This window comes from Dermacentor andersoni, chromosome 7 (genome assembly GCF_023375885.2).
Source record: "Dermacentor andersoni chromosome 7, qqDerAnde1_hic_scaffold, whole genome shotgun sequence".
Classification (NCBI taxonomy): domain Eukaryota; kingdom Metazoa; phylum Arthropoda; class Arachnida; order Ixodida; family Ixodidae; genus Dermacentor; species Dermacentor andersoni.
Window position 1 is genome coordinate 104,829,641 of NC_092820.1, and position 15,778 is coordinate 104,845,418.

General features: G+C 48.4%; 1 protein-coding gene across 2 annotated transcripts in view; it reads left to right on the top strand.

Moving 5' to 3' along the window:
- The window catches only part of LOC126534730 (uncharacterized), a 99,126-nt gene that overhangs the window by 44,532 nt on the left and 38,816 nt on the right, over window positions 1-15,778 (top strand). Inside the window, exons 3-4 of one of the 2 annotated variants that reach the window (XM_055072571.2) lie at window positions 3,138-3,308; window positions 4,353-4,378. In XM_055072571.2, the coding sequence (XP_054928546.1) occupies window positions 3,138-3,308; window positions 4,353-4,378 (197 nt within the window). The remainder of the gene's footprint in view (window positions 1-3,137; window positions 3,309-4,352; window positions 4,379-15,778) is intronic. The other variant, XM_055072572.2, reaches the window with a different exon arrangement.

Genomic DNA, 15,778 nt, shown 5'->3' on the forward strand with positions numbered 1-15,778 from the left:
GGACGGTAGAATTGTGATACGGCTTGAGACGCTGAACGTGAATGACTTCGCAGTTACGACGTCGCATGTCGGACGGCGGCGTTAGCGGCTCAACCAGGTAATTAACGGGTGATGTTCTCTCGAGAACGCGGTATGGCCCGTCGTACTTCGGAAGGAGTTTTGAAGCGAGCCCAGGCGTGCGGTGTGGCACTAACAACCAGACGAGAACGCCCGGGAGAAAAGTGGGAGTAGAGTTCTGGGCATCGTGAATGGCTTTTTGACGGTTGTGGTCGCCCGAGGTGAATCGGCGGGCCCGCTGGCGGCATTCCTGGGCGTGTCTGGCGGCTTCCGCGATCGGCAGGCATTCGGATGGGTCCGGCCGTTAGGGCAGAATGGTGTCAATTGTGTGCGAAGGATGACGGCCGTAAAGAAGGTAAAAGGGTGAGAATCCGGTAGTGACCTGAGTCGCGGTGTTGTAGGCGTACGTGGCAAACGGAAGAACTAGGTCTCAATTATAGTGATGAGGTGAGACAAACATGGCGAGCATGTCACCAAGAGTTCGATTAAAGCGTTCCGTGGTACCGTTAGTCTGTGGGTGATAAGCAGTGTATTTACGATGAACAATAGCGCATTCAGCAAGCAGTTGTTCGACGACTTCAGATAAGAAGGCGCGGCCTCTGTCGCTTAAAAGTTCACGTGGGCCTCCATGACGAAGGAGAAAACGGCGAAGTATGAAACTGGCGACCTCCTGCGCTGTAGCATTTGGTAGAGCTGCAGTCTCCGCATAACGGGTTAAGTGGTCTACCGCAACGATTATGCACCTGTTGCCGGTAGGAGTCAGCGGAAGTGGCCCGTAGAGGTATATGCCCACGCGATGAAAGGGTCGGGATGGGCGTTGTGAAGGCTGGAGTTTACCGGCGGAGTTGTGCGGTGGCGCTTTGCGGCGTTGGCACTCATGACAAGAGCGGACGAACTCTCGAACGAAATTGTACATTCCCCGCCAGTAATAGCGGTGTTGAAGTCTTTCGTAGGCCTTGAAGACTCCCGCATGGCCACAATGAGGGTCGACGTGGAACGAGGTGCAGAGCTCTCATCGCAAGATTCTCGGAATGACGAGTAACCGGGTGCGTCCCTCTGGGGCATAATTGCGTCGATATAGTAGCTGGTCTCGAATCGCGACATGAGGAACTTGGCGCCGGAGCGTACGTGACGCCGGAGCTTTCGACGTATCCGAGAGAAGGTCCAGCAGAGATGCAGTTCAGGGATCATTACGCTGTGCAGCAGCGATAGTGTCAACGTACAGAGAGGATAATGTGCACTCGCAGTAGAAGTCGTGACTGGCCTTCGGGAGAAGCGGCGATCGGGATAGCGTGTCAGCGTCGGAGTGCTTTCGCCCGGAACGGTAAACCACGCGGATGTCATATTCTTCGTTTCGCAATGCCCAGCGGGCAAGGTGGCCTGATGGATCTTTGAGGGTCGACAGTCAACATAGTGCGATGTGGTCGGTCACTACGTCAAACGATCGGCCGTATAAATATGGGCGAAACTTGCCAAGCGCCCACACAATGGCCAAACACTCCTTTTCTGTAACGCTGTAATTGGTCTCCGCCTTGGTTAACGTGCGACTCGCGTATGCGACAACGTATTCTGTGTGGCCAGCTTCACGCTGTGCCAACACAGCACCAAGGCCTACACCGCTTGCATCGGTATGGATTTCGGTTGGCGCTTGAGGGTCAAAATGGCGAAGGATGGGTGGCATCGTGAGAAGACGGCGCATGGTTGTGAAGACGCCGTCACACGCTGGAGACCATGATGAGAGATCTCTAGCGCCACCAAGGAGCTGCGTGAGAGGCGATATAATTGGCGCAAAGTTTCGAACGAATCGCCGGAAGTAAGAGCAGAGGCCGATAAAACTGCGTAGCTCTTTCATAGTGATAGGTTTTCGGAATGCAGTAACAGCACGTAGCTTCTCGGGATCCGGGCGAATGCCCACCTTTGACACAACATGGCCATTGTAGCAACCGTAGCATAAGGGACTGGTGTAGTCACGACATCCTGCTGGTGAACAGCCGGCAGCGCTTCCGCGACCGCTTCAGGATCACGTTACGGAGATGAGATGGCAAAGTGCTGGCAGACTCCTGAGTAACGGACACCAGAGATAGCTGTCGTGCGACTTCTTCGCGGACAAAACCCTTGATTTGGGTTATCAAGGAGGCTTGTTCTTGGCCGGGGGTGAGGCTGCAGAGTGACGCCGCATTTGGTGTGGCATGTCGCCTTGTCAGAGCTCGTTGCTTACGTAATTCGTCATAGCTCTGGCACAAGCTGATGACCTCGACAACAGTGCGCGGATCCTTGGCCAGAAGCATCTGGAACGCGTCATCGTCGATTTCCTTCATGACGTGCTTGATCTTTTCCGCTTCCGTCATGGCAACGTTCACGTGCCTGCACAAATCTAGAACGTCTTCTATATAGCTGGTGAATGTCTCCCCCGTGTCCTGTGCGCGTGTACGCAAACGCTGCTCGGCTCGGAGTTTCCTGATGGCGGGTCGGTCAAATACTTCGGTAATCGACGTCATGAACGCCGACCACGTTCGGATATCCCTCTCGTGATTTCTGAACCAGAGTCTGGCCACGCCCGCGAGGTAGCATGATACGTAAGCCAGTTTGTCCGAGTTTGTTGTGAACGCTCACCCGTTCGTAGGACGACAGCCACTCTTCAGCGTCGTTGTCGTCGGTTCCACTGAAGATGGGAGGCTCACGCTGGCGAACGGTGCCAGCGCAAGGGACGGGTGGCGATGGAAGAGTCTGCTGGTCGGCGTCCGGCATGGCGGAGGGTAGCGTCCGAGAACGGAGCTCCAGGATGGTAGAATGGAACGTTACCGAGCACTTCCACCACTTATAAAGGAGATTTATTGGGGTTCGTAGCGACCGCCGGTTCTAGCATGCACCGAGCAGTTCCCGAGCTCAAGCCTCTGCCGCGCGCTTGATGCTGCCGATGCTGCTGACTCTGTGCGCACGTTGGTTATCTTCCTTAATATATATATATATATATCTTTAGGCGATTGGACGCTTTAGTAATTTATATTCCCAGGCTACCATCGTTTATCAAAAAAAGACATGGCGCTATACAAGGGTCTATTTCTTTCTCATCACTTCAGGATGCAAGCACGACGAGCACAAAGTCCCTTGCGATCGTAATGTGGGGGTCCCCGGAGACTTGTGTCCAGGAGTTAAGCGGTGGGAATGCACCGGATTAAGGAAAAGGTGCGCATGTGTTAAAGGAACATTCCAGAGGTGGGACGGCCACTGTGTGCCTTACAGAGACTGCGGTAAGTATGCAAACGCTTGCTGCTACACATTGTTATCATTCCGGAACCGAGGGGCTAGCGGCAGCTCGCCTGAACCAATTAAAAGTACGATCGTGTCATTCAGCTTTCGCAAAATCGTAGACAGACAGACAGACAGACAGACAGACAGACAGACAGACAGACAGACAGACAGACAGACAGACAGACAGACGGACGGACGGACGGACGGACAGACAGACAGACAGACAGACAGACAGACAGACAGACAGACAGACAGACAGACAGACAGACAGACAGACAGACAGACAGACAGACAGACAGACAGACAGACAGATAAACCGATTCTGTTCCACTTCTATAATGATGCTAACGTGAAAAATGTCCTACAGTTTCAGGATTTTATTATCCATTGCTTGAGTAGGACTGGCATATCAGGGAAGAATATACGAGACTGGATAAGCACACCCAAAAACTCGCTTTTTTTCTAAAAGGTAATGAGAATGTAGTTGCATTAGTGTCACAAAGGTTGGCTCCCAGTAAACTTACGATATGCAAAACGGACGCACAATGTTACCACGCCGTTTCAAAGACAAGCTAAGACAGAATACCCTGCATGCCGCGAAACGTTTATTTAGCGTGATCATTATTTAACCTAGAACTCCATTCGCGCAGCTGCGCCTATTTCTTTGTAGAGAAAAAAAAAGCCACATGGAACATTGGAATAACTTGTAAATAAACCCGTTGCCCATGACACTTACCGCATAGTCGGGCACTATGTGCCATAAAATTTTGGTTATCGCAAGCGTTCTTTACTCGTGTCAATAGCGCGAAGAAATGTGAATTTCTGATTTATGCTAGTTGTCCTTCTTTCTGGCACCTCTGCTCACAGATACCCTTACGCATCACCCGCGTCTCTTGCACCATCATTGTGACGTCAGGCTACTGTAATCGCCAACAGTTCACACTTCTGTATGAGCACCTAGTGACAGAAGGACACAATGCTTATTCTTGCTCTTCTCGTTTCTCTTTTTTCCCAAAAACCTTGGATACTTATTGGAAATAAAGTCTTCAGGACCTTCTATCCAGACAAAGTAAGTAATGTAAATATAAAATATCAAATTCATTATACTTATACTCAGTACAGCTTGTCGATCACGATCCTCATCAATGTTGCTCTTTTTCTACCCTGAGCATACTAGCAGTCTAGAGGACTCTGGCCTACGGCAGGCTTCTCTGCTTTGCCTTAGATATGTTCTCCCGGCACTCTGTCTTGGAAACAGACGTCAAATAAGAGTCTTCGTCTGTCAGCAAACTAATCAGTGGTTTTGAAATACGTAAGTGGAACTATTACAACATGTCCGGCGAGTTGGTTTCCTTTCATAAAAAAGTTTAGTAGCGCGAAAAGGCAACAGAGATGAGACAGAAGAAAAATTAACACTGAGTCACTACAGCAGTTCTTTGTGATTTGGGAGTGCTCTATGTCTGTGTTGAATAATACATGGGAGTCCCAATTGTCTCGGTATTCCCGGGCTCATTTAAGCCAACTCGCTGTTTCGTGATCTTGCTTGGATTCCCAATTCTGAGGTATAGGCATACTTTTCAAGATGAACAGATCCTGGAAATTCTTATGCGTTTAGTGTAGACGTTGAAGACAAGCATTATCCCATACTTCACCATAAGGCATTTATTAGCGAGAAGACAATAATGAGCAAGCTTTGAATGAAACAGTGGGATCTCCATCGCGCAGTTCATGTAATTACTGACTTTCTACATTCGATCCGTGCTAGTTGGTTGGAAGTCATCCGTTAAACAACCAGAGCTGTGAGCTCCAATTGGCGCTAATAAGCTACTCTCGGCATTCAGACTCTCAATGTCAATTTCGGAACAACTAGAAAAGCTGGCCAAGAACATGCCTGTCGGAATCACTTAAGGGCATAGGATGAAATTCAGAAGTGGTAGAACGACGTCGCTATTACTAACTGTGAACAACGTATGCGGAACAGCAACGTTCTGGGTCAAAAGCATATCGATGTTGGGGTGAGCACATATTCACCGTCAGGACGCTGGGGCTGGGTGGTCCAAGTGACGTAAGTAACGGCCTCGGGAGACAGACGCACATATTGAAGCGAGCCCAAGTGCGGTGGGGCGGTACTGGGATCACCGGCGAGTTGAGGCAGTTCTAACTGAAGAACGCCGGTCGGGCAGTAGATGAGAGCAGAATGTGGGGATAAAAAGTCCAATCAAAGGATAATGTCATGAGGGCAGTTGTTGATCACAGCAAATAGAACATAAGTAGGGAGGCCAGCTATAATTAAATGCGCAGTACACATTCCAAGAACAACCAGCACGCCGCCGTCGGCCACACTAAGCACCCAAGCAGCAGATGGGGTGAGGACCTTCCTTAAGCGTCTACGTAGGCTAGCAGTCATCACATATACGTGGGCTCCAGTATCGATGAGTGCTTGGACAGGTACCGTATATCTAAACGTCTATTGCACTTCTCCTTGCGGGCACAGACAGAGGATTTGCTGCGGTAGTAGGCAATGCAGCACCACCTCCGAGGGCTGTGTTTCTTAGTTTTTCGAAAGCGTGCGGCCAAGCGGCACAGGGGACGAAAGGCGACGTGGCTGCAGCGAACAGGAAGATGGACGACGTGTTTGCGCTGAACGAGACTGTTGTCCGCGCGGCGATGGTCAGCGGCTGTACCACGTGTTGCTAACAAAGATGTCGGCGCTGTTAGACTGGGCGGTGAACGAAAGATTGCGGGTATTTGCATCAAAACGGATCAGGTTGGTCGGCGTGCGAGGTGTTGAAGGCCACGAGTTGCAACAGTATCTGGCAACATGACCAATGCAGCGACAGGTGAAACATATGGGCTAGTCATCCACAGTTCTCAACACAGTCCGGTTGCGATAACGTGGAGAGAAGCGTGGGAGTGAAGCGAAAATAGTAGAAGGGCGTTCGCTAGCTATAGGGTTGGCGACAGCACACACTGAATGTAAACCAATTTTTTCAAGTTCGTGCCGAACGATGGCTTGTACGAGAGGAACAGAAAAAGTGGTAGTATTAGGGCTACGCGAGCAAAAAGCTGCGGGCGCCGTCGCATCCAGTTCACGTCGAAAGATTCGGACCATGTCCTCTGATGGCGACGCATGCTGGTGTGCGGGTTGATCTTTGCACGTTGACGTTGTGGCAGTATTGGGAATTCTGGCGAATGGTTGCAAGACGCGTCGGCTTTTGGCCTGCTCGAATTGTCGGCACTCTTTAATGATAACATCAACTGTAGAGCAGCTTTTTCCTACAAACAGATTAAATGCTTCATCAGCAATGCCCTTAAGTACGTGCTCGACCTTCTCAGCTTCTCTCATCTCGTGATCGGCTTTACGACATAGTGCCAGCACGTCCTGGTTGTACGAGGCATAGGACTCCGTGGGGGATTGGGCACGGAAGGCCAGTTCGTGCTTTCCGGCAATTTTACAGCCGGCTGGTTTGCCAAACAACTCTGTCAACTTCTCTTTGCATTGGCCCCAGCCGGTTAGCTCCTCTTCGTGGTTTTCCTACCACACCTTTGCCGTGTCTCTTAGGTAGAACAAAATGTTAGGTAGCAATACCGTAAGGTCCCATCTGGTAATTCCACTCCCGCGTTCGTACATAACCTACCACTCTTCGACGTGGGCGCCATCGGTCCCGCAGAAAGTTCCAGGATCCTTGGGTTGCACAATCACAACCGAAAGTGATAGCAGCGTAGCTGGCGATGGTGAGGTTGGAGGCGGCAACGACGTTGATTCCGCGTGCTCAAGGACATTCATGGTGCGGACGGTGATGCGACGTTCACTGAGGAGCACGGTTTCCAGCCGTGGTACCCAGAACCTCCCACCAATATGTTACGGTGATGTTGTCAGTATGGAAAGACCATATTTACAATATATATACAGGATGAGTCAGAGGAGTTAAGGTGGCTGACCACCAACAACACGCAGCCAGCCAGCGTCTCCGATCTTCGTCTTCCTCTCTCTTCTTTCAGCCTTCCGTAGCAATATCATCTGATTTCTCTAATAAACTTCACTCGCAAATGGGCGTTCGACCAGTGTTTTATTTTTCTCTGCTCCTGCCGGACCATTCATTAATAATGTTTCTTCTCTCTCTCTGCTCCCTTTATTTGCGCTCCTAAGTTTCATTGCGTCAGTGGTAGAGTATACTTCAATCAAGTTTCTTTAATGTTTTTAGGCAAATATGGGGTGTTTAAATTTTCTCAATAATATTATTTACTGTGCCTGTAACTCGCGGGGTTTGAAAACTCGAAAGGATGGCAGAATGCGTAGGGGGAGGGTGATTCAGGTTACTTTGTCACAATGCGACACTGTAGCACATGCTTTAGTATAACGAAAGCTAAAGCACGCGTGATGTTATATTAGTTTATTTCGATCCTGTATTGGGCAGAAGATATCATGCTAGAGTTATGAAGCCAGCACGCGGAGTTAACGTCAGTATAATTGACGAAACAATATCTTAAGGACCTGACTGGGGCATTGGGCATAAAATTGCCATCTAACGCTTTCCACACTTGCTAAAAGAGTGTTCCTTTACAAAATTTGTAATTGATTCTTACGCATTTACCTTAACATTCTTATTTGTCATAGTATCCCCCCTACTCCCCTTTCGCTAAGTACGAGTTGAGTAGAATTTGTACACTCTTAAAAATATCAAGTCAGTTACTAACCAAAATCTGCAAGTCACAGTTAACTAATATTCTAGTAAGGTCTGCTAGTAACGTGCTGGTTGTGGCATTACTACCCAAATGGGGTAGTAGTTCCACAACCGGTGCATACGACTAGCACAGACAGTCAGTTTACGAACCATAGATAGTATTGGCCCCCGTACAGTGGCATGCGCTACCCCATTTAGTTAGTGGGCCTTTTTGTTCACATTCAGTAATTCCATTGCCAAGGAACAATAAGAACGCTCCTGTTCTAAAAGCGTGTTGTGAACGCGTATGCGAAAACAAAGAAGGAAATGCACGGACCGCATTGCTACACGGTTTAGGGATATCTATAGAGGGTCATGATGGGAACATTGGGTAGTATGCAATAAACTGTAGGGAGACGAACAAACGACAAAGAGGAACACAAGGCGCTGCACAATGCAATGATCCGGCTATAATACGCGACATGTGGGTAAGAACTACTGTATGGACATATACAGGGTGTCCCAGCATCACGTTTTCGAAAAAGACGGCCTCTTCTACGCTAAGATAACCAAGTGTATATTGATCAAATTGGCGTAGAGCAACCACAAGTACTTTTGTTATTCATGCGATTCAAATTAATGATTATTTGCAATTAGAAAATGTTTAATTACTACCCTGAATGCCGTGCTGTCCATGAGGAACTTCTAGGAAATTGACAGAAACTTAACGGGTGAGAAAGCCAGAGAGGTCGGCATGAGCGAGCATGCTTTAATGTGCTACGCTGCACAGGGGAAAAAGGAAAGGGTACGGAAAGAGCGATGTGAATATTATGATGAAGACAAAAAATTAAATTATGGGGTTTTACGTGCCAAAACCACTTTCTGATTATGAGGCACGCCGTAGTGGAGGACTCCGGAAATTTCGACCTCCTGGAGTTCTTTAACGTGCACGTAAATCTAAGCACACGGGTGTTTTCGCATTTTGCCCCCATCGAAATATGATGAAGACAGGAAGGAGGGATTCATATATACGCTAACACAGTGGTTTCCATAAAGCCTTGCATCTAGTCCGGTGATCTTCAAGTAGTCCCGAGCAGCCTTTGTAGCTATTGATATTATTGTACGGTCGCACATTGCGGACAAAGTAGTACTTTCGGACGATGTTTGCCTGCAAATGCCTGCTAGCGTTGAAGTCAGCATTTCTCGCTATGATCCGTGGAGAGGGCTGTCCGAAAACAGATGTTGAAGACTCAGACACTCGGAAGCGTTCACAGTTCGAGCTATCCTCACGGCCGATAAGATGTGCAGAGCGTCAAGTGAAGGCGACGCCCACGCGAATTAGGTGAAGCATTCTGGTTTGGCGCCACTTGACTTTAGCCGGGAGGCGAAAAGTCCTGCCACAGTCTATATCTCGCTGGCACCTCTACCGAGTGTAGGACACGTAAGCTTCAATTGGATAGGACCGTGATTCTTGTATGGTGCTGGAAGTCGATGTACAGCGTGGCAGGCCTAGGCATCTTCGCAGAGCTTGAGCATGAACGATTTCCAACGACCGAAGACAAATTTAGCGTATATTGAAAAGCAGAGATATGCTGTATCGGCGGTAGCCCACCAACAACGCGTGATGCAGTTGAAAAATACTGTTCAGGGGAGCCCCGTCTGGCTGTAAGTTCAGCTACAACAGGGATGATGAGTATAAAGCTGGATAATTTGCTTCGTAGTAGTGCACTGACGTGCTTCGACCAAGATAGGCTACGGTCAATGCCGACATTTAAATACATATAGTGCAAGACAGCGGGGATCACTGCTCCATCAACAAATATCGGATACCGTGTCATTGCTTTCCTTGCGAATGCCATTGCAGCACATTTTGCTGTGGAAAATAGCAGGCCTTGACGGCGCAAGTATTTTGATGCTATGGTTGTGACCCGTTGTAGTCTTGCAAGTATTTATGGACGCGTTACTCCATATGTCCATATGCATATGCCGTCCGTGTCTGCGCTGATAACATTGTCAGGGAGCTGAGCTCGAAGGCCCATGAGCGTGATGTTGAACAACATAGCACCGAGAACAACCTCTTGTGGAAGCATACGGCCAACTTGGTGTCTGTCCGTTTCACCGTCAGCCGTCGACAGAAAAATAGTACATCCGCTAGGGTAGCTGAATATCCACGCGTATGGTCTACCACTTATGGAAAGGTCTTCAAGCGCATGAAGAATGACATCGGGAAGGACGTTATTGTAAGTACCTTTTATTTCAAAAAAATTGCGCTCACTAATCGCCAACGTTGTTTTTCCTGTTCTACGCATGAAACGAGGTTGACAACAGCGTCTATTGATAAACGTTCTCTGCGGAGTCCATTCATAAAGTTTGGGAAGGTGGCATTTTTCTCCAAGAGCCATTCCAATCTTCTCAGCAGCATGCGTTCCATTGCTTTACCGTTGCACCTGGCTTCATCGATAGGCCTATAGGTAGAAAGCTTGTATCTGCGCTTTCATCGTTTCAAAAGTACCACTATACAACTGCATTTACTGTTCTCCGGAACTGTCGCCGTATCCCACGTGTAATTACAGAATGGCAGAAAAACTATCCGCGCTCCCTGGCTGAGATCACAAAGAGCAAAGTGATGTCAAGAGGCCCTGAAGCGGAAGACCGAGGAGGCAGAAATCCCAGTATCCAGCTCATGCATAGTGAAGGGCATATCGAGGCGATCGTCAGAAGATGGCGGCGAGTAGCAATATCAAAGCTCTGCTGGTGAGCTGGATGCGCCTACAAGTAACTGGCAATAATATTCAACCATTTCCATTTCACTCCGACCTTGCTTTAGTGCTGCGGTTCAAAGTGGATGCCAATGTTGCGTATGTGCATGGAGGCTCCGTACAACCTGCCATATACTAGAGAGAGTTTTTTTGGCCGCTGGGGTGGGGGGTGGGGGGTCCTGAACACCATACAATGTCCTCCAGCGTTGCTTATCGAGTTTCACAAGCTGCCAAAGTACGTCGTTGGGCTCGGCGAGAAGTAGTTGAGTGTGATGGTGACTTCCTCTTCCTGTACTTTCGCTCGGCACGGTGACGGAGTGTGCGGAAGTGTTTGTACTGCGCGTCAGCCTGCTGTGTGGGTCTGGTCGCATTGACACGCTCTGTTTTTGCAGTTAGGGCTGTAACAATAACACTTTTTATTTCTTAACACGATTGGAGGCCGCCTCACTGAGTGTCCACAAAGGCTGGAAAGCTTGCCTTTGTATACAACGCGCAGCAAGGGTAGCTTAACTAAAAACTTAAAACTCAAAGCTGGCATGTTGTCAGCACAGTTCCTTTCACCCGTGTCTATTTTCTGGCTGATAAGAAAAGCGCACGCAAATGAACTATGTCACGTGACCAACCATCCGCGCGCGTCAAAAAGCAACGCCTTCGACCGAGCTCCATCGCAGTTAGTCGCAGAGCAGCCGCTTTATATGGTGCGCCCTGCCCACGACAGCGCGGTGCCTTGGTGGGGATAACAGGGCCGTAAACTTGTGGTCGATGCGTCGTGAAAAGAGTGCGCTAGCTCCTGTGGAGCGTGTTTCAATTCGCTGCGTTTATTGCGATAGCACTTATATGGACCCTCCAGGTGCATTTCTGCCGTCGGCGTCACCGCCGCTGGCGGCGTGAGGTTCCGTATACACTCCAAGGGCGATAAAAGCGTCGCCGCGCCCCGTTTGCTGTATGTGCCAGTGTAAGCTTGCGAGGGTGAGCCAGCGAGTGCGGCTCAACCTCGCGCATTCAAGCGAGCAAAGCGGGGAGGAAGGGCGCAATATTCCATCGCACGCAAGTATTCGCGGGGAGCGTGTGAAGCGGGGGCGCTTTCTACTCCGGCCTGCCCGAGTGGCCGCGCGCGCCACGCGGGTCCCTGTATCTTGAAAGCCATCTACGGCGGGGACATAGTCAGCTGGGCGCTGTGTTTTCGCAGCTTAGTTCCCGTTGATCAGAAACGCAGAACGTAGCTCGATTCACTGGCTGCTGCGGCCGCGCTTCATCACTCCAGCGTTTTGACAGTGAGCTTCCGTGGTGATCGAGTGAGATGTGTTTATGTCTGCTTGTGCGCGCGTGAAGCCACGCTTGTTAATTTAGTTAGCGTGCCAATGTCTAAACATTTACGCGACCGATAAGATTACTATCCTTACTTCGTATATATAGCTGTCCGCTAATTCGCTATCGCAAACGATGCTTCGCCTTTCGGGCAAAACGGCGACATGTTTTTTTCTTTTAGACGCGTGATATTTGTCATTTTCGAGGGCTTCCTTCATCTGCTGCAAGAAATAAAGGGCAATAGTTACCTGCCTAAAGAATAACAGTTCTAGGTCTCTTCTAATTCTCTAAAAGTTACTCAGTCATAGCACGTAATTCAGAGCAGTAAATCAGAAATGAGCTAATTACAATTAATTGTTAAGTTGAATGGCAACAACAAAAGAATTTCCGGCGGCTGCTCTACTCGACTGTGAGCAATATCTACTTGGTTATCTTTGCGTAGAATGACATGTATTTCTTAGCGTGATAGCTCGGACATCTGGCATAGACACAACCCTTAAGAGCACAGGCTGTACAGGTGTGAACTTACGTGTTTGGATAAATGAAAAAAGTTATTAGCCTATATCTGTATAACGTATAGTCTGCACGTATGTGCGATCAATCACATCACATTATATTATTTGAAGATAATGATAGGAGCTACAGTTTATCTAAAAATCGTGTTAGGTCAGCCACTACAACGCATAAGAGAGCGCCGGCGACGGTGGTATATGGCCTTTACTTAACGGAGCTGTGAACCTTACTAATTGTTCTCTAAAGGTATCACTTTGAGATTAAATTATTGGCCGCCATAAATAGGTAGTAAATGGGTAGGAATGGGTGGCCAACTCAGTGACTACACCGGTTACTACCTTCTTACTACCTTTTAATGCGATCAGCATTCATTGCCTACTTAGGCGTTTTGAATCTATCTATCTATCGATCCTCTTAGGCCCACCCAGTTGCACATGTTGTCAAAAACCTTTGGCCTCTAAGTATATTTTTGTGGTCATGATGCCATCGTGGTCGTTCAATCGTCGCCATTAAAGCTTCGTCATGTGACTCCGCTCACGGAGATGTCGTCAACCTTCTACGCCGATGCACCAACTAGCCACACAACGTGTTTTACTGCAGTGACCCAAGCTCACTCATAGCTTGGGCCACCAGGCATGTCCTCGGAGCCACGATGTCACTGTGGTTGTCGCGTTGTCGTCTTTCCAGATTTGTCACCCTACTGTCGTCATGCCGTTGTGCTCATAATCATCGTGAGGCCGTCGGGGTCCACAAAGATTCGTCATTTGACTCTCGTCGTGCAGCCGTCGTCATGACTTCTACGCCAAGCCAGTGTTCCATGTCATCTAATAGCTTGGGCAAGTAGCTATGCGTTCATGTCATTATACCGTGGGGGTCATTGCATTGTGGTATTTCCACGTTTTTCATCCAACTCTCGTCATGCCGCCGTCGTCACACCAACCAATGTCTTCATCACTCGTCCTACACCAACCATGTTGCTCAAGTTGACTAATAGCTTGAGCCATTCAGTAGTTGCTCGCAGCCGTAATGTTCTTGTGGCCATTGCATTCTGCTCATTCCGAGTTTCTCATCCGACTGTCGTCGTGCCGTCACCGTCACGCCATTGTTGTCGCACAGTGTTCATGCATGCGTTATCATACTGACACGTCATGCAGTCGTCACATCTTGTACGCTGAAGCAACGACCCATAAAAACGTCAGTTTGGCCTAGTTGGTGGTTAACGCATATCATATTGACCGCTAATGAAGACCAGGACAGGGGAAGAGAACACAAAACTGCCCATGCCGTGGTTTTGAGTTCTCTACCCCTGTCCTCGTGTTTTTAGCGGTCAATATGATATCCAATGATCCAGTTGTAATGTTTAACTAAAGTAATGTTTAACAGTCTCGGAAGGGAACAGCAGTTTACGATAGGTAGCGAGGCACTGGAAGTGGTAAGAGAATACATCTACTTAGGACAGGTAGTGACTGCTGATCCAGATCATGAGAGTGAAATAATCAGAAGAATAAGAATGGGCTGGGGTGCGTTTGGCAGGCATTCGCAGATCATGAACAGCAGGTTGCCATTATCCCTCAAGAGAAAAGTGTATAACAGCTGTGTCTTACCAGTACTCACGTACGGGGCAGAAACCTGGAGGCTTACGAAAAGGGTTCTACTTAAATTGAGGACGACGCAACGAGCTATGGAAAGAAAAATGATAGGTGTAACGTTAAGGGATAAGAAAAGAGCAGATTGGGTGAGGGAACAAACGCGCGTTAATGACATCTTAGTTGAAATCAAGAAAAAGAAATGGGCATGGGCAGGACATGTAATGAGGAGGGAAGATAACCGATGGTCATTAAGGGTTACGGACTGGATTCCGAGGGAAGGGAAGCGTAGCAGGGGGCGACAGAAAGTTAGGTGGGCAGATGAGATTAGGAAGTTTGGAGGGTCAACATGGCCACAATTAGTACATGACCGGGGTAGTTGGAGAAGTATGGGAGAGGCCTTTGCCCTGCAGTGGGCGTAATCAGGCTGATGATGATGATGATGATGATGATCCAGTTGTCTATTAGCTTGGGCCACTCGGCATATACTTGTGGTCTTGATGTTATAGTGGTTGTTGCGTTGTCATCATTCCATGTTTCTAATCCGACTATTGTCGTGCCGTCGTTATCACGCCATCTACAGTCGTCATGCATTCGTTGTCATACTGCCATCATGAGGCTGTCATGGTTATTTCACCGTCGCCACTCCAACTTCGCCATGCCATCATTGTCACGCTATCGTCGTGTCCAGCCACGCTTACCAGCGCTTTCAATCATATAACCAGGTTCAAGCCACGTTGAGCCTCACATAATTTCCCCCCCCCCCGCTGTCGTACTGAAGTCGTCCATGACTACAGCATACTGAATTTGCACCTTTCTCATTGCTAACTCCACACCATCGTAAAACTGCAACGCTTGTTCAACATGACTGGACAAAGGACCATGAAGTTGTACAAACTTTAATATCTATGTCCTATTTAGATGTTTTACGAGTACTGCTGTGCTTTCACTGCGATGGTTTAATGCTGAGAATTATATGTACGTTAAAGTACTGCCGGCAACTACATTTAATGCAGATACCTTTTATACTGATTATACCCATCACTGTGGGTCAGTCGTTGGGGTGTTTCGCCGCTGAGTACAACTAGCGGTATTGATTGCCGTTCGCGGGAGCCACATTCCGATGGGCCCATAATGCGAAATTTTCGCCACTGTGCCCTGAGTGCAGGGTAAAAAAACACCCGTTGATTAGAGTTAGTCAGGTGCCTTCGACTATGCGGTCTTTCATAGCCCCTGTATTACACTAGCACATTAGACACAGTAGCGGTATTGTAGGCTACGTACATTACATTCAGCGACGTGGTAGGAAACCATTAAATTACTTCGCGGTCAAAATGTATAGCGCCCATCCCCGCGTCTTCTTTCTTTTGTATCTACTAAACGGTCCAGCTTTACATACAAAATGACGCAACGCCAGTCCCCAGGGTAACCGAATGACTCGCGGGCAGTCACATAACACTTAATTAGGTCCCTCGAATTGATCACTGAAAGCCCTGAAATTTCTACTGTAAGAGCCCGACTCCTACGAAGCATCAATGCATCGACGAAGCATCAATGGTCGCATTGATGCTTCGTCTTAGAGTTGCATCCCTTTATTCAATATCCTTTAAATTGTCTACTACCTGAGCCCTGCCATAAA